At 38.0% G+C, this 12,462-nt stretch overlaps 1 protein-coding gene across 2 annotated transcripts in view; it reads left to right on the top strand.

Moving 5' to 3' along the window:
• UTRN (utrophin) overlaps window positions 1-12,462 on the top strand; it is a 366,848-nt gene that overhangs the window by 95,504 nt on the left and 258,882 nt on the right. For both annotated transcript variants that reach the window (XM_029962891.1, XM_029962892.1), the window contains exons 18-22: window positions 1,401-1,488; window positions 3,010-3,245; window positions 3,515-3,695; window positions 6,319-6,464; window positions 9,283-9,495. In XM_029962891.1, the coding sequence (XP_029818751.1) occupies window positions 1,401-1,488; window positions 3,010-3,245; window positions 3,515-3,695; window positions 6,319-6,464; window positions 9,283-9,495 (864 nt within the window). The remainder of the gene's footprint in view (window positions 1-1,400; window positions 1,489-3,009; window positions 3,246-3,514; window positions 3,696-6,318; window positions 6,465-9,282; window positions 9,496-12,462) is intronic.

The following is a 12,462-nucleotide window of genomic DNA, read 5'->3' on the forward strand; positions in this document are numbered from 1 at the left end:
CTAAATAACATTTTGGTTTCATGTTTCACAGTCAGAAATGGTGTTGATTGACACTACTTTTATAATTTTGGCAGAGATAGGCCAGCGGGGTGCTCAGAGACTCAGTGAGTCATGCTGTGACACTACTCACGCACTGTACCACCCAGGGTCCAAAGTGGTGTGTTGTTATAATGTTTCGACATGTTTCTTCTATTAATTTTGGAGAAAACATGATAGTTACAACTTGTGTACAGTATTGCTGAGCTACCAGACAGAATACATAATTTTACAGAATCCTGTGGGAGCCATGAAATAGCCATTTTATCTTATATTCCTTCTGTTTCGGGAATGTATTCTTGCCTTTTTTTGGTCCTTGAGCATGCTTTGTTAATGAAGGCTTACTGGAACTTTAGCAGGACCTGAAGCTGCTTTTGAATTCAAAAACAATACTTAAAAATATCTATAAGGAATCTCCTCCTTAGTGCTGTAGTACAAAATGGTGCCAGTAGGAATGTTTGGAATGAGAGCACTGTTGAAAATAAAAACCAAAACAACCCTCCCAATAGTTTATTTATAGATCTTTATGAATGTTTATAAGCTGTTTATTAGAAAGGCTCCAAGATGAACACCGGGTTCCTGTGAACAGCTGTTTTTAAATGATTGGGCTGTAAGTGGGTAGAAAAGTGTTTGTTCTTCCCAGCTGTGCAAATAAGCGCATGCTTCTGAATTTACTGTAGCAAGTCTAAACCAGAGTAATGACCTTTGACAAGAGTTCCAAAAAGATTTTTGTTTGGAGATTCTTTGTAATCACAGAGGATATTGAAGTTGTGGCTTGGTGGCAAAGGAACTTATCTTTCCTCTGTGTATGTATTCTACCTATTGACTCACACAGCAATATACACCAAATATGTATGACTTGAGTGAAGAACTTATTCCTTTAAAAATCTTGGTAGTCATATAGAATTTCCTTCACCATATCTTTGTGAAGGAGAGTGAAGCACTAGAGCTTCTGAGAGTCTACTGGAAATCTCAGAGACTGTGGAGGTGAAGGGACTACTAAAAAAAAAGGTCTTTTCTCCACTATTTTGCATTAAAGAATTACAATTTTTGATCACAAGTGATTTGTTTCAGCTCTTGTCCCAATATCTTATTTCACATTGCAGGACCATCAACCCTTTTAACAATATTTTATTCCTGGTGCTGTTGTACCTTCTCTTTCTTGCTTGGTACTTGTGAGAGCTAACTCCTTTGGCATTTGTTTTCTGAACAAACAGAACTAACAGGCATCCTAGAAGGTGCTGTATTCAAGAAAACTGCATGTGTTTTGGGTAGTAGTGGGAAAATACATGTTAGTGGGGGAAAGAGGGAAGTCAGGAAAAATAACCCTCACTGAAACTATTCTTTTGCGTTTCATTTTAAAGGTGATTGAAAAAGAAAGAGTTGAAAAAAGCCAAAAGTTAGATGAACTGAAACGAAGTGGACATGTTCTTTTGGATCAAATGGGAAAGGGTAAGCAACTTGAAGGTTTTTCTGTTTTGTGATTTAATCAGTTGAGTTGCTGGGAAATCATATTGAAATGTTATCTCTAGTTAAGCATCACAATATATTCTGTCCCTCTCCCTCCATTTATTTTCCTTCAGAGACACTGGTCATTGTTACCGTTACTAGTTACCTGTGTGTTTTGTTTTCATTAAAGCTTATAGAAAAGCATTATTATTCTTCTTTACTGTGCATGTGCTCATTTGCAGTCTTTTAAGAATTATTTTAAGAAATTATTTCGATTTTAGTAACAATGGCAGTTACATGCTTTTGAGGGAAGGAAAAACTGTCAATGTATTTTGATGATACAGTCACAATTCATGGCTCAAAGACAAGAGAGATGTTTACATGATTTGAGAAAATGATTGATTGTCAATTAAAACACTTATCCATGGGATCTTATAGTTAACATCTGTGAAAGTTGAATCTTAAAGTCTTGCCAAAATCTTGTTTCATAGAGACAAAACTCCATCAGTGAAATGTGATCTCCATAAAAGAGATGTTTATATCATCTAGAGACAATCTTTTATATCTGCTATACGCTTGACTTCTGGTGAAGTTACTATGGACTGGTAGACAGCCGACAGGATGGTGTCACTGTCCTGCACACTGACCAGCATTCCTTTTGGAAAATGCTGATTTCCATTAGATTTCTTGACTGTCACATTTTTCCAGTCAGACTCTTTGCATATATACCCCAATTTGCTAAGCATCTCCAATCCTCTCCTCCTAGCCTACTACAACTGAGACTTTTTACAGTGGGTGCCATTGCACTGAAGCTGATGGCTGAAAGCCACTGATTTGACCTGGAGTTTGGGTTGTAAAAATTTTTATCTGTTCATTGTTTCCAAACGTCTACAAACCCCTTCAGCTTTGATAGGTCATGACTACGAAACCAGTGTCTGTTGACTATAATAAAAAAATGCATAGTTGAAAAGCTGCTTTGCATCAGCAAAAAGTAAGATACAGAAATTGCTTTTTGTTTGTCATTATAAATGTTGGAATACATAGAAAATAACCAATCTACAGCCCGTAATGGCAGTGACTGGCTGTTGTGTGCATGCTCCTTCTGTGTGACTGGCTGCAGCTGCTGTGCTGCTGTGTGGTAGGTGTGCCAAGCAGATTGGTCAGTGTGTGAAGCACGGGCAGGATCTATGGAGCAGGGTCTTCAAGTACTCTTGTAGAAGCTTGGCTGCCCTAACAAGAGCATTGGGCTCCATTCGTGCTAAAGCAGTGCAGCAAAAAAACCTCTCCATGTGTCTTTCCTCAAAATGGGAGTGGAATATCTCACTCTTCATTTTACTGTTAACATGGAAATATAAAGCTGAAGCACTTTAAGTAATAAGTATAGATTTATAGATAGTGGACTTGGAATCAAAGCATTTTGCATAATAATGCAAATGTGCACCTGTATTTGAAGAGAAGGTTTAAATGTCTGTTAATCAAAATGTGTTGCAGTTAATATAGTGATAATTTATATAATCTTTTTAGAAGGACTTCCTACAGTGGATATAAAAACTATGATGGAGAAAATATTGTCGGGGTGGAAAGACGTGGTTCAAAATCTAGAAGAAGCGGCCAGAAAGATAAAGTACCAGGAAGAAATAAATGCTTATTTGAAGGAAATAAATGAGCTTGAGAAGACTTTAATTGAGAAGGATGACTGGCTTAAAAATGATGCTTCTTCAGCATCCCAACCCTCAGCAGTCCGGAAAGACTTATGTCAGGTAAGTCTGGCAAAACTTGTTAATTTTGCTTGGAAGGTGTCAGAAGCACAGGATGCCCCAGAGGAGCTTAGCCTAGTCAGTAAGGTAATTCAGTTTCTAAGGCATGCAGGGTGCCTGATTTGACTGGAAGATTTTGGTACCTGTGTATCAGGAATACTTTAATGTTGTTGCCCTAGTAATGTGGAAGATCTGTGCTGCAGTAGCTCTAGTAAAATCCTTCTGTTAACAAGGCAACTATGAGTTTGGGTCTTGGTTTCAATCTTTCACAGCGGGAGTTAACACATCTGGTAAGCCTGAGTCCACAGCTGGAACATCTGAAAGCCACCTGCAAGGCACTCACCTCTCAGCCCATGCCTGCAAGTTTCATTCAGGAGAATTTGAATGGTTTTCTTGATCACTTCAAGTTGACTCATCAGAAACTAGAGGAACATCACCAACAGCTGAAAAAAGGTAAAAAAATATATATATATTTTTTTTTTTTAAACAAAGTGCCTCCTGCTTACCTGTGTTCTGATATTTTTTTTTTTGATTTTTTGAGCTGACTGAGAACTCTTTGTATTCTGGTAGAGTTTTTGTATTGATTCTACTTAGCTTTGAGTCAAACTGGCAAAATTATTTTATCAAGGGAAAGTATATTTTTATGGCCTCCTCTGCGCACACTTTAAAATACATTGTTCCATCGTGTTAAAAGCGATTATGGAAGGATGCGACATTCCTGAGACTTCATTTAAGGAATTAACAAGACATATTTAAGGTGGATAGTTTGAAAATCAATGTCTCTCTGACACTTACAGAAATAAATAATAATACTAGACATGAAAAATGGAAGATTAGAAGGACCTTTAAAATGGAAGTGCGCATGTGAAATTTATTCTTTTTCATAGCTTTGAGCACATGAGTCATACATAATTCCTTTTGCAAATTTCATCTTTGAAGTGATTTGGAATCTGGCTTGCTTTTCAGGCAGCTTCTACTTGGGCTTTTGTTACATTAAAAATTTCATTGTAAATATTCAAACCAGTCATGCTGGTTTCTAAATGATTTTAAATGTAACACACAAAATATGTAGTTCTGGTAATATATTAAACTCAATAGCAAGAGCACAGACCTATAAGAAGATTTTTTTTTTTCCCTTGGTTTTTATTTTGGAGGAATTCGAGGAAGTGTTTTATTAGCAGCTCCAAATGGAAGAGCATTAACCCTTTATCCTGTGTGTAATAAAAATAGTCTCAGTTACTAAATTGTTGGGCCATCTATATAGTGTATTGCACCAGGCCTGCGTGCTTCAATTATAACCATGCAGAAAACTGTGAATAATGTATCCATCTGCCATGTTCAAGTTACAAGAGTATACTTTCATTCTTACTGTGATGAATGATTATTTTATAACTGTTTTGAGTTCATGTACTTTTGAATAATTTTATTGATATTGTGTATTTTGGTAATTATATACCATGTAACAAAAAGACTGCTTATTTTTTCATGCCACACATCAGTTGAGGTGTTATCAGTATACTTGAAGCAGTTATTGCTTGGTAAAAACATCTTACATATTTTAATATGTTAAATTTGTACTTGTGTATTTTTTTGAATGAGACAACCTGCAGTGAAATTATATTGCTGAAGTGCAGAGGGAAGTGTCAGTTCAGGGTTTCAGTTTTCAGCATGGTTTGAATTGCTGCTAGGTAAAAGACCTTCCAGAGCCATATAACTGGTAGAAAAAGCTGGTGGTGTCACTTGCACATTTCTAAACTTGGTAGACTTTGACTGACAGAAGAACAGCTCCTTTCATGGCTCTTCTTTGAGCTTCTTAAAAATCCCTCATGGACTGCTATGCAGTCTCATCTCTATGGGCATTTTTTAATGGCAATTGTGACTCAATTTTTTGTCAGTGTGAGGCTATTTTAACTATTTTCTTCTCCTCCAGGATTTGCTGTAGTTTAGTTGACAGAACACCTATCTGCTTTTTACTGAATTCTTTTTTTATCCCCTTTAAATTGATCCTGGATTTTTGAGAAAAGGAAGCTAGATAACTCTGATTCTCTCTAAAAATGTTGACTCATTTTTATAAACGGTAGGACAGTTCTGACAGTAAGCTGTTTAAAAGGTACCTGGTGAGTGAGAACAAGGGTTAGATTATTTTTTACTTGTGGTAGTAACAAAATTGCCTAGGAATCCAAGGGCAGAGAATGTGCATACCACAGTACAGGTCTTACAGGCGAAATCCTGTTTGCAGCAGTTGTCCAAATCTGTTGTTTTCATTCTGAAATGCCAGAATGAGGTGCTGTCTCCTGCCTGGGATTCCACAGAGGGCTGGCTTGAACAAATTTTGAGAAGCAGTTGAAGATTGGAAGTAGATACTCCAACCAAACTTTAATTCTCTTTTCACTCTTGCTAGATAGCATCTCTGTTCTGACAACAGGCTAAAAGCTGCTATTTTCATATGTTTGTGTGTGTGTACATATATATATATATATACAAAAAACGTAAAAAGCCACGAAAACACAAACCCTACTATTACACTAATATGTATTTTGTGTATGTGTGTGTGTATATATATCTATCTAAATACTAGCTTATATAGTTACTATATATAGTGTGTATATTTTACTTGCTGTGTACTATATTGCTATTATATGTTATACTTTGTTTTCTGTGTATAGTAGATATCTTTGTTTATGTTTGCAGACAAATAAGAGATAGATCTAAAAGTTTTAAAAATGAAAAATACTAAATTGTGGGGGGTCGAGACATGTAAATGTCAAAATACTATCGATTCCATGACCCCACCGACCCCAACAGATTTAGGTGCTTAGGTGTATAAGAAAAATTCTGAAAATGGGATAGAGTGTATAAATGTTTTTGGAGGTTGTCATATTTCTTATTTTATTCTATATAATACATATTTATACGTTATATATATATTTCATATTTTTAAAGGAAAAATATTGTTATCAGCAGAAGAGTTTTTTTTAGCTCTTGGAAGGCTGATTATGTTCACATCTATAATTTGTGTCTCGCATCTGTTTCTTTATCTTGTATTTTGTTCCATTACTCTTTTCTGTGGTACCAGAGACAGAAAACCAGCCAAGCCAGGAGTATGTGGAGTCCCTGCAGCAGCTGAAGGACACACTGAGCGAGCTGGAGGGGAAGCAGCAGTCCATTGCCGGTGAACTGAGCGAACCCAGTAAAGTTGAGAAGGCCCTGCAGCAGGCAAAGGTAACACCTTCACAGTGAAGTGAGGAATTTGCTAACTCAGCTATGGTCATCTTCTGTTCTCCTGCCTTGCTTTCAGTGGGGTAACTAATGTTGCTCAGAGAGATGTTGGTCAGGTAGTGGTGTGTGGAAGACACTTCTGGATGTGCCATGTTGAAAACTGGGTTACCACAGGCTGCCGAGGGACATGTCCAACCAAGGGCTGGCTATCCCTGAGCCTACAGACTTCACAGCTTCCCTTGCTGCCTGTACCAGGAGACAGGGCGAGAACTGAGATGCTTAACTGGGGGAAGAGGACCTCAGACAGCCTTGGCGGCTTCCCCAGGCACTCTGGTGTGCATGTATGTCTTGTGCTCACCAGTCCCAAAACAGTTGTTAAGGCCACAAAAGTATCTCTCTCCTAGAGGCTTGGTTGGATCAGGTTGGTGACCTGATCCAAGGTCTGCTCCTTTGCCGCTGAGTTGCTCCTTTGCCACTCCTATGCACCACAGCCATACCTGTGCCTGGCCTGCTTAGGCTTGCTGTCCTGGAGAGGTCATGTCCCTCCATGTGGCAGTGCGGGCTCCCTGCCTCTGCCCTTCTGCATAGGCCATGGTGTATGGAGTATTAATACAAACCACGTAGACCTGGCTAGTTTGGGGGTTCTCAGCCAAATCCTCTTTATTCAAATGAAACAACACCTTATATACGTGGGTTCAAAGTAACATGTGACTCCCCTGACTAATCACCAGGGGTACCTCATTACTCCTGTACATGGAAGTACATTTGGACTTCATTTCCCATGATGCCTCGTCCAGCATCCTTCCTGTAACCCGACTCCTACAATGGTGTGCAGCCTTGTAACCCTCCCCTCCAAGCACTGGTTAAAGCCCACTCAGATGTGAGGTGCCTGCCTGCCTAAACTGTGTCTGAGGGTCAGCTGGTTTAAGTGATCCCACTTCATCCTGGTTGGATGTTTAAAGACAGTAACTGTGCTTCTCTGGCCTCTAGGTTGCCTTTCAAAGGGAAACAGTGTTTGTGAGCCATAAAGGTAATTGATAACATAAATTCTGTGTAGTAGAAACAATATTTTGTTTCCTATTGTGAGCCTATAAAGTAGAGGAAAAATCTATGGATGACAGTTGCTTTGTAAATGTCGGTTACTGGGGCAGAGGTGGAGCTCTCTCCAGGGAGATAATTGTGCATCTCTAATACTTTTTCTATTTTATACTTTTTTTCCCCAAAAAACCCTGTAAACAACTACTTTCCTGTCTCCTTCACCATTCCTCACTGCTTTTGTGGAATCATACTTAATTTGGAAGAATGATTTTTTTTTTTTTTTTTCCCCTCTGTGATCGCATAAGAGGGGCTTTAGGTGACTCTGAAGGAGCTCTTGAGCACTGGATGATGGGTGGGGAGAGGCCCTATCTGATTATATCCTTATCTGTTTAGCAGAAAGTGATCATTTTTAGAAGTTGTGTAAACAAAGGTGTTAGTGCTTTGGTTTTTTTGAGCTAGCAGATTAAAATAAGTTTTGATTCTTTTTTTTTTCTTTAGCGTTGCTTCTGTATTGTTAAAAGTTGACAGAGATTTTCTGGTCCATATGCTACCTGAATTGCAATGGCATTCAGTCTTTCAAGGCTTATCTTTTCCTGCTTCTGCCCAAATTTCACCTCCCCCTTTTCTTCAGAGAACTAATTAACCTGAAAGGACATACTATGCTAGTGTGGGAGCTTTAAGGAGTGTGACAGGAAATAGGAACAAACTGTAGATGATGAGCTGCTTGTGGACCTTGGGATTGTTCAGCTTCTGCACTGTAGCAGACGCTGATAAGTGCTTCAGGCATAGACCCAAGGCAGGGAGGGATTCGCTCAGTCTGTGGTCCCTTGCACAGAAAGCTCTTGTTTGCTGAAACAGACATCCTTCTTCCCAGTCTCATTTCTACCTCACTACCTCTCCTCTTATAAGAAATGGTACACTTTACAGGGAAAGGATAAATAGAAAGTAAATCTGAGAACATAAACTTATAAAAAAATTCTTCATCAGTAAAAATACAGGAAAATTTATATGCACACGTTCTAGTATGTTCATATGTTTCATATGTTCATTCCAAATTTCTCTTAAACAAATTTAAGCTGAATAACAAAAATGACCAGTTCAATGAAATGGCAGCATTTTTCATGGCTTATACCTTCAGCTGGTTTTTTATTTTTATAATATTAGTAAATTAGCTCTTTCATATCAAGAGATTGTTTCTATCAGCAATACCACAGTGAATATATTCAGATTGTATCCTCCCTGTATTCCAGCTGGAAAAGTAGTTTTCAGAACTCTAGTATCTAGGGCTTTCTTGGCAGCTAGATATTGTATTTTACTTTACAAAACCTGGAAGAACACTCTCAGCCTGTTTGTTTGTTTTCTTTTAAAGAAACAAACACCTGTGGGTGGAATACAAATACTGAAGTCCTGGTACACTTACATCGCAGTTTCTTTTATGACTTCAGTGTAGCATAGCCATTGCTTTGTTAACTTGCGTGACAGTATTGTACAGTGCAGGAGAGGTGTGGGTACCTGGGCTTGTTTAGCTACACGGCCAAGCTTTGCTATCTCTTCTGTAGTCTCTGCTGCTGCACCAGTTGAACAGATGAGGTTTTTTTCTACTTAAAAGGTTGTTTCAACATCTTTGCTGCAATAACTACAGTAACTGGAATATAACTCTTCACTGAATCTATGTGCTAAATCACTGCACAATGAAACTTTTGAAGTACTTGCATTTGTATGTGCGTACCTGTTGTATGGCTAATACTGGAAGGACACGCTTTTTCTTTTTTCTTTGTTGTAGGCACTTTGTGAGACACTGGAAGCCCAGAAGCCCAGGGTAGATAAACTTGCTGAAGAAACAAAAGCTTTGGAGAAACATGCTGCTTCGGATATAAAAAACATCTACGCTCAGGAGTTCAAGCATCTGCAGGGACGCTGGGACAAGTTAAAGCTCAAAATTTCCAAAGATGTTAAACTACTGGAGGGAATTACATCCAAGTTGAGAATATTTGAGGTAAAATGAAAGGAATTTTTTTGTTACATAATGTTAAATAACTCAGTTGCTTTAGAGACCTTTCTTTGTCTGTGTTCTTGCAGGAGTTAAGATGATACTGATTGAGAAGTGATATGGTGGTGAGCCCCTAGTCTCACAGAGGCCAAAAGCATATGTAGTGTATTTGTAGCAGAGTAGAAGTGGGCTTTTAATGTGCCCAGGATATTATCTTCTAACAGCAATACTTTTCACGTAAAATTAGTGTCCCCCTCTTTCAATACCAGAAGCAAAGGTTATGCTAAAGTCAAGGGTATGTCGGCTGTGCTTGTTGGTCCCAGCAGTGGCAGATGTCTTCTATTGTGGTGGTTGGCAGATGCCCAGTACCTTACTAGATTGTCATCTGTAATTGTAATTCCATGCTTGCTACAGAAAACCTGCTCCTTCAAGTGGTGTTTTGGTCAACAGTAATAAAGAGTTAGTGCAGCCTGTTAAAAAAGGAAGTAAAGAAAATGCTTGGGTATTGCGAGTTTTCCCTTTCCAAGTGTCAGGAAGGATAGTTAAAGAATTAAGGTTAACCAGCAGTCTTATATATACATACACATGCACACACACGTGCGCACATATATGTGAACGACAGAAAATCCCACTGCTTTAAAAATGAAGGGATGGAAAGCAAGGGTACCTAGATGCTTAACCCATTGATAACAAGGGGAGTCATGAGTGCTTAAGTAACTTACCTGAAGTGGACTCAGTATTTACTGGTTAGATTGATTTCTTTGTGTTTGCTTTAGCTCCTTTCTTAAGACTATTTGTATTCTTGTGGAGAGAGGAAGAAAAAAAAGAAGGAAAATATGTATATGAATATACATGAAAATGTATTGTGATTTAGCCTATGATGATATCGTTGTGAGCCAAAAGTTTAATAGGCACTAACCATTCTTCACTATCAGCTTGAAAGTATAAGCTCATCACAGCAGTATAAAAGCCCAAATACAGTGCCATTGTTTTTCCCTAGAGTATTGTTTAGCTAGGCTTTAAGTTTCATATTATTTCCCTTTTCGTATTTCATTTTAAAATTCAAAAATCAAGAAGGTGCTTTAGAGATCCTCTTATGAGGAAGGCACATTAGCTAGCAAATAAGTATTTTCACATGCTTTAAATATATCTTAGTGTGTGGATTTATTTGCATTCTTTTTAACAGAAGATATATCACACAATTTATAAACATAAACAACTGTCTGTGCACTCTCTTCAGGACATTGGTACTGTGCATGCACACCACCACATTTCCTTAAAAGTTTCTTGCTCTCCCTTCTCTCTGAAGCAGCAAATGATTCCTTTATTTGATAGTGATTCAAATTTCAATTTGATAGTGGGTTTTATTATTTTCATTTTTCTTTTATTTTAAGCCAGACAGGATCTTTAATGACTACTCAAGTACAGACATGTGTTTAAACTGAAATTTATATTACGAATGCCAGGTAACTGACTTGCATGGTGTTTCAGTGGAAGTTGGACAAGCCATTGCTGATTATGGTTCAGAAGTAGTAAAAGCCTCAATCTCATTAAAGGTTTTACTTGATGGAAAAAAATGCTGAAGGGAATAACTTGATCGTGCTTGTAAAGTGTTATTCACTAATTATTTATTTCAGGACTTGAGCTACTCCCAGCAGTGTGTGTATGTGATCTGTGTGTATGAGTAGCATAGATATGGTAGTCCAGTCTGGACTAGTGGACTTGTAAATAGAAACCACAAACCAGCTTCTGAATAGGAAGGGGAATTGTAGGCTTTCAGAGGGAAAAAGTGTGTTTCATTTGTTAGGCTGTACTACCCAAAGCATAAACATAAAAGCTGTCCCTGTCCCCAGCCCCCTCTGCCATAAGTGTGTTCAGAAACACGTATATTTGTGCTTCTGCTTTTAGTCTGGTTCCTTCAAACTCATCCTTTCAGTAGCTGGGATGATATGGAGCTGTGGAGCAGCTGGTGCTGCTGGTCAGCAGGAGCTGACAGACCAAAGTGAGGTGGTTTGTAACTTCTAAGGCTTAACCAAGGCCTTGGTGATTACTTTTCAGCAACCACTTCCTCATTAATTTTTCTCTTGACTTAGACCTAATCTGCAATATCACACCATGTCTCATTCACTTACCATCACACTCTGATCTTAATTATTTAGCATGACAGAGTAAATATTCTGCATGTAAGTTTGCCTCAGTGTCCTTTGTGCAACAACTTTCTATGAGTCTTATTCTTCAAATGGTTGCAGATTTGCAGTTGCCTTGATTAGCTGTAGCTACACTGTGCAAAACCTACTTACCTCATGAGTTTGAGCAGCGTTTTTTTCCCTCCCTTACTTTGTTATATTTGCAGAATTCTTCTTTTTCTGCACTTGTGTCTTGTTGAGTGGTCTGTACATGCACCTACTGTCCTAAATCACAGCTTTAACTGTGTGAAGAATGGATCTTGAAAGCTGAAATTCTTGTATTTAACTGAGAGTATGCTATTGAGAGTAGGGTAAACATGTGCAGTATTAACAGGGCAGGTTTTTGGTTAGTGATCAATAATTTAGTTTTTTCAGTCAAAGGTGAAGCATTCTGTTCTCCATAGCTGTCCAGAGTGATATTGGTACCGTATACCATATATATGAAGCACTCACTGATGAAGGATACAGATTTTCATGCCCATGTGACTTTTGAATTGCTACGGAGAGCAGAGCATTGAAGCAGTGCACTGTTTTGAGTAGATCTGAGAACAGAATTTGCTCCCCAGTAAGATGTTAAAAAATTTTCCTGTTACTGTAAAAGGAAGTACAGAAACTGAAAAAGAAATTATAGCAGAAGAAACAATGAAGACAATTATTAAATACTTGTTTTATTAATATTTGCTTTGTTAATATTATTATTCTTAATTGAAAATGAAAGAAATTCATATTGATGCTATCTGTAGAAATATGAGGCTTACATTGGGGGCGTTTTCTTATGAACGATATT

Source organism: Manacus vitellinus, unplaced genomic scaffold (assembly GCF_001715985.3).
Source record: "Manacus vitellinus isolate BGI_N305 unplaced genomic scaffold, ASM171598v3 scaffold_4_pilon, whole genome shotgun sequence".
Classification (NCBI taxonomy): Eukaryota; Metazoa; Chordata; class Aves; order Passeriformes; family Pipridae; genus Manacus; species Manacus vitellinus.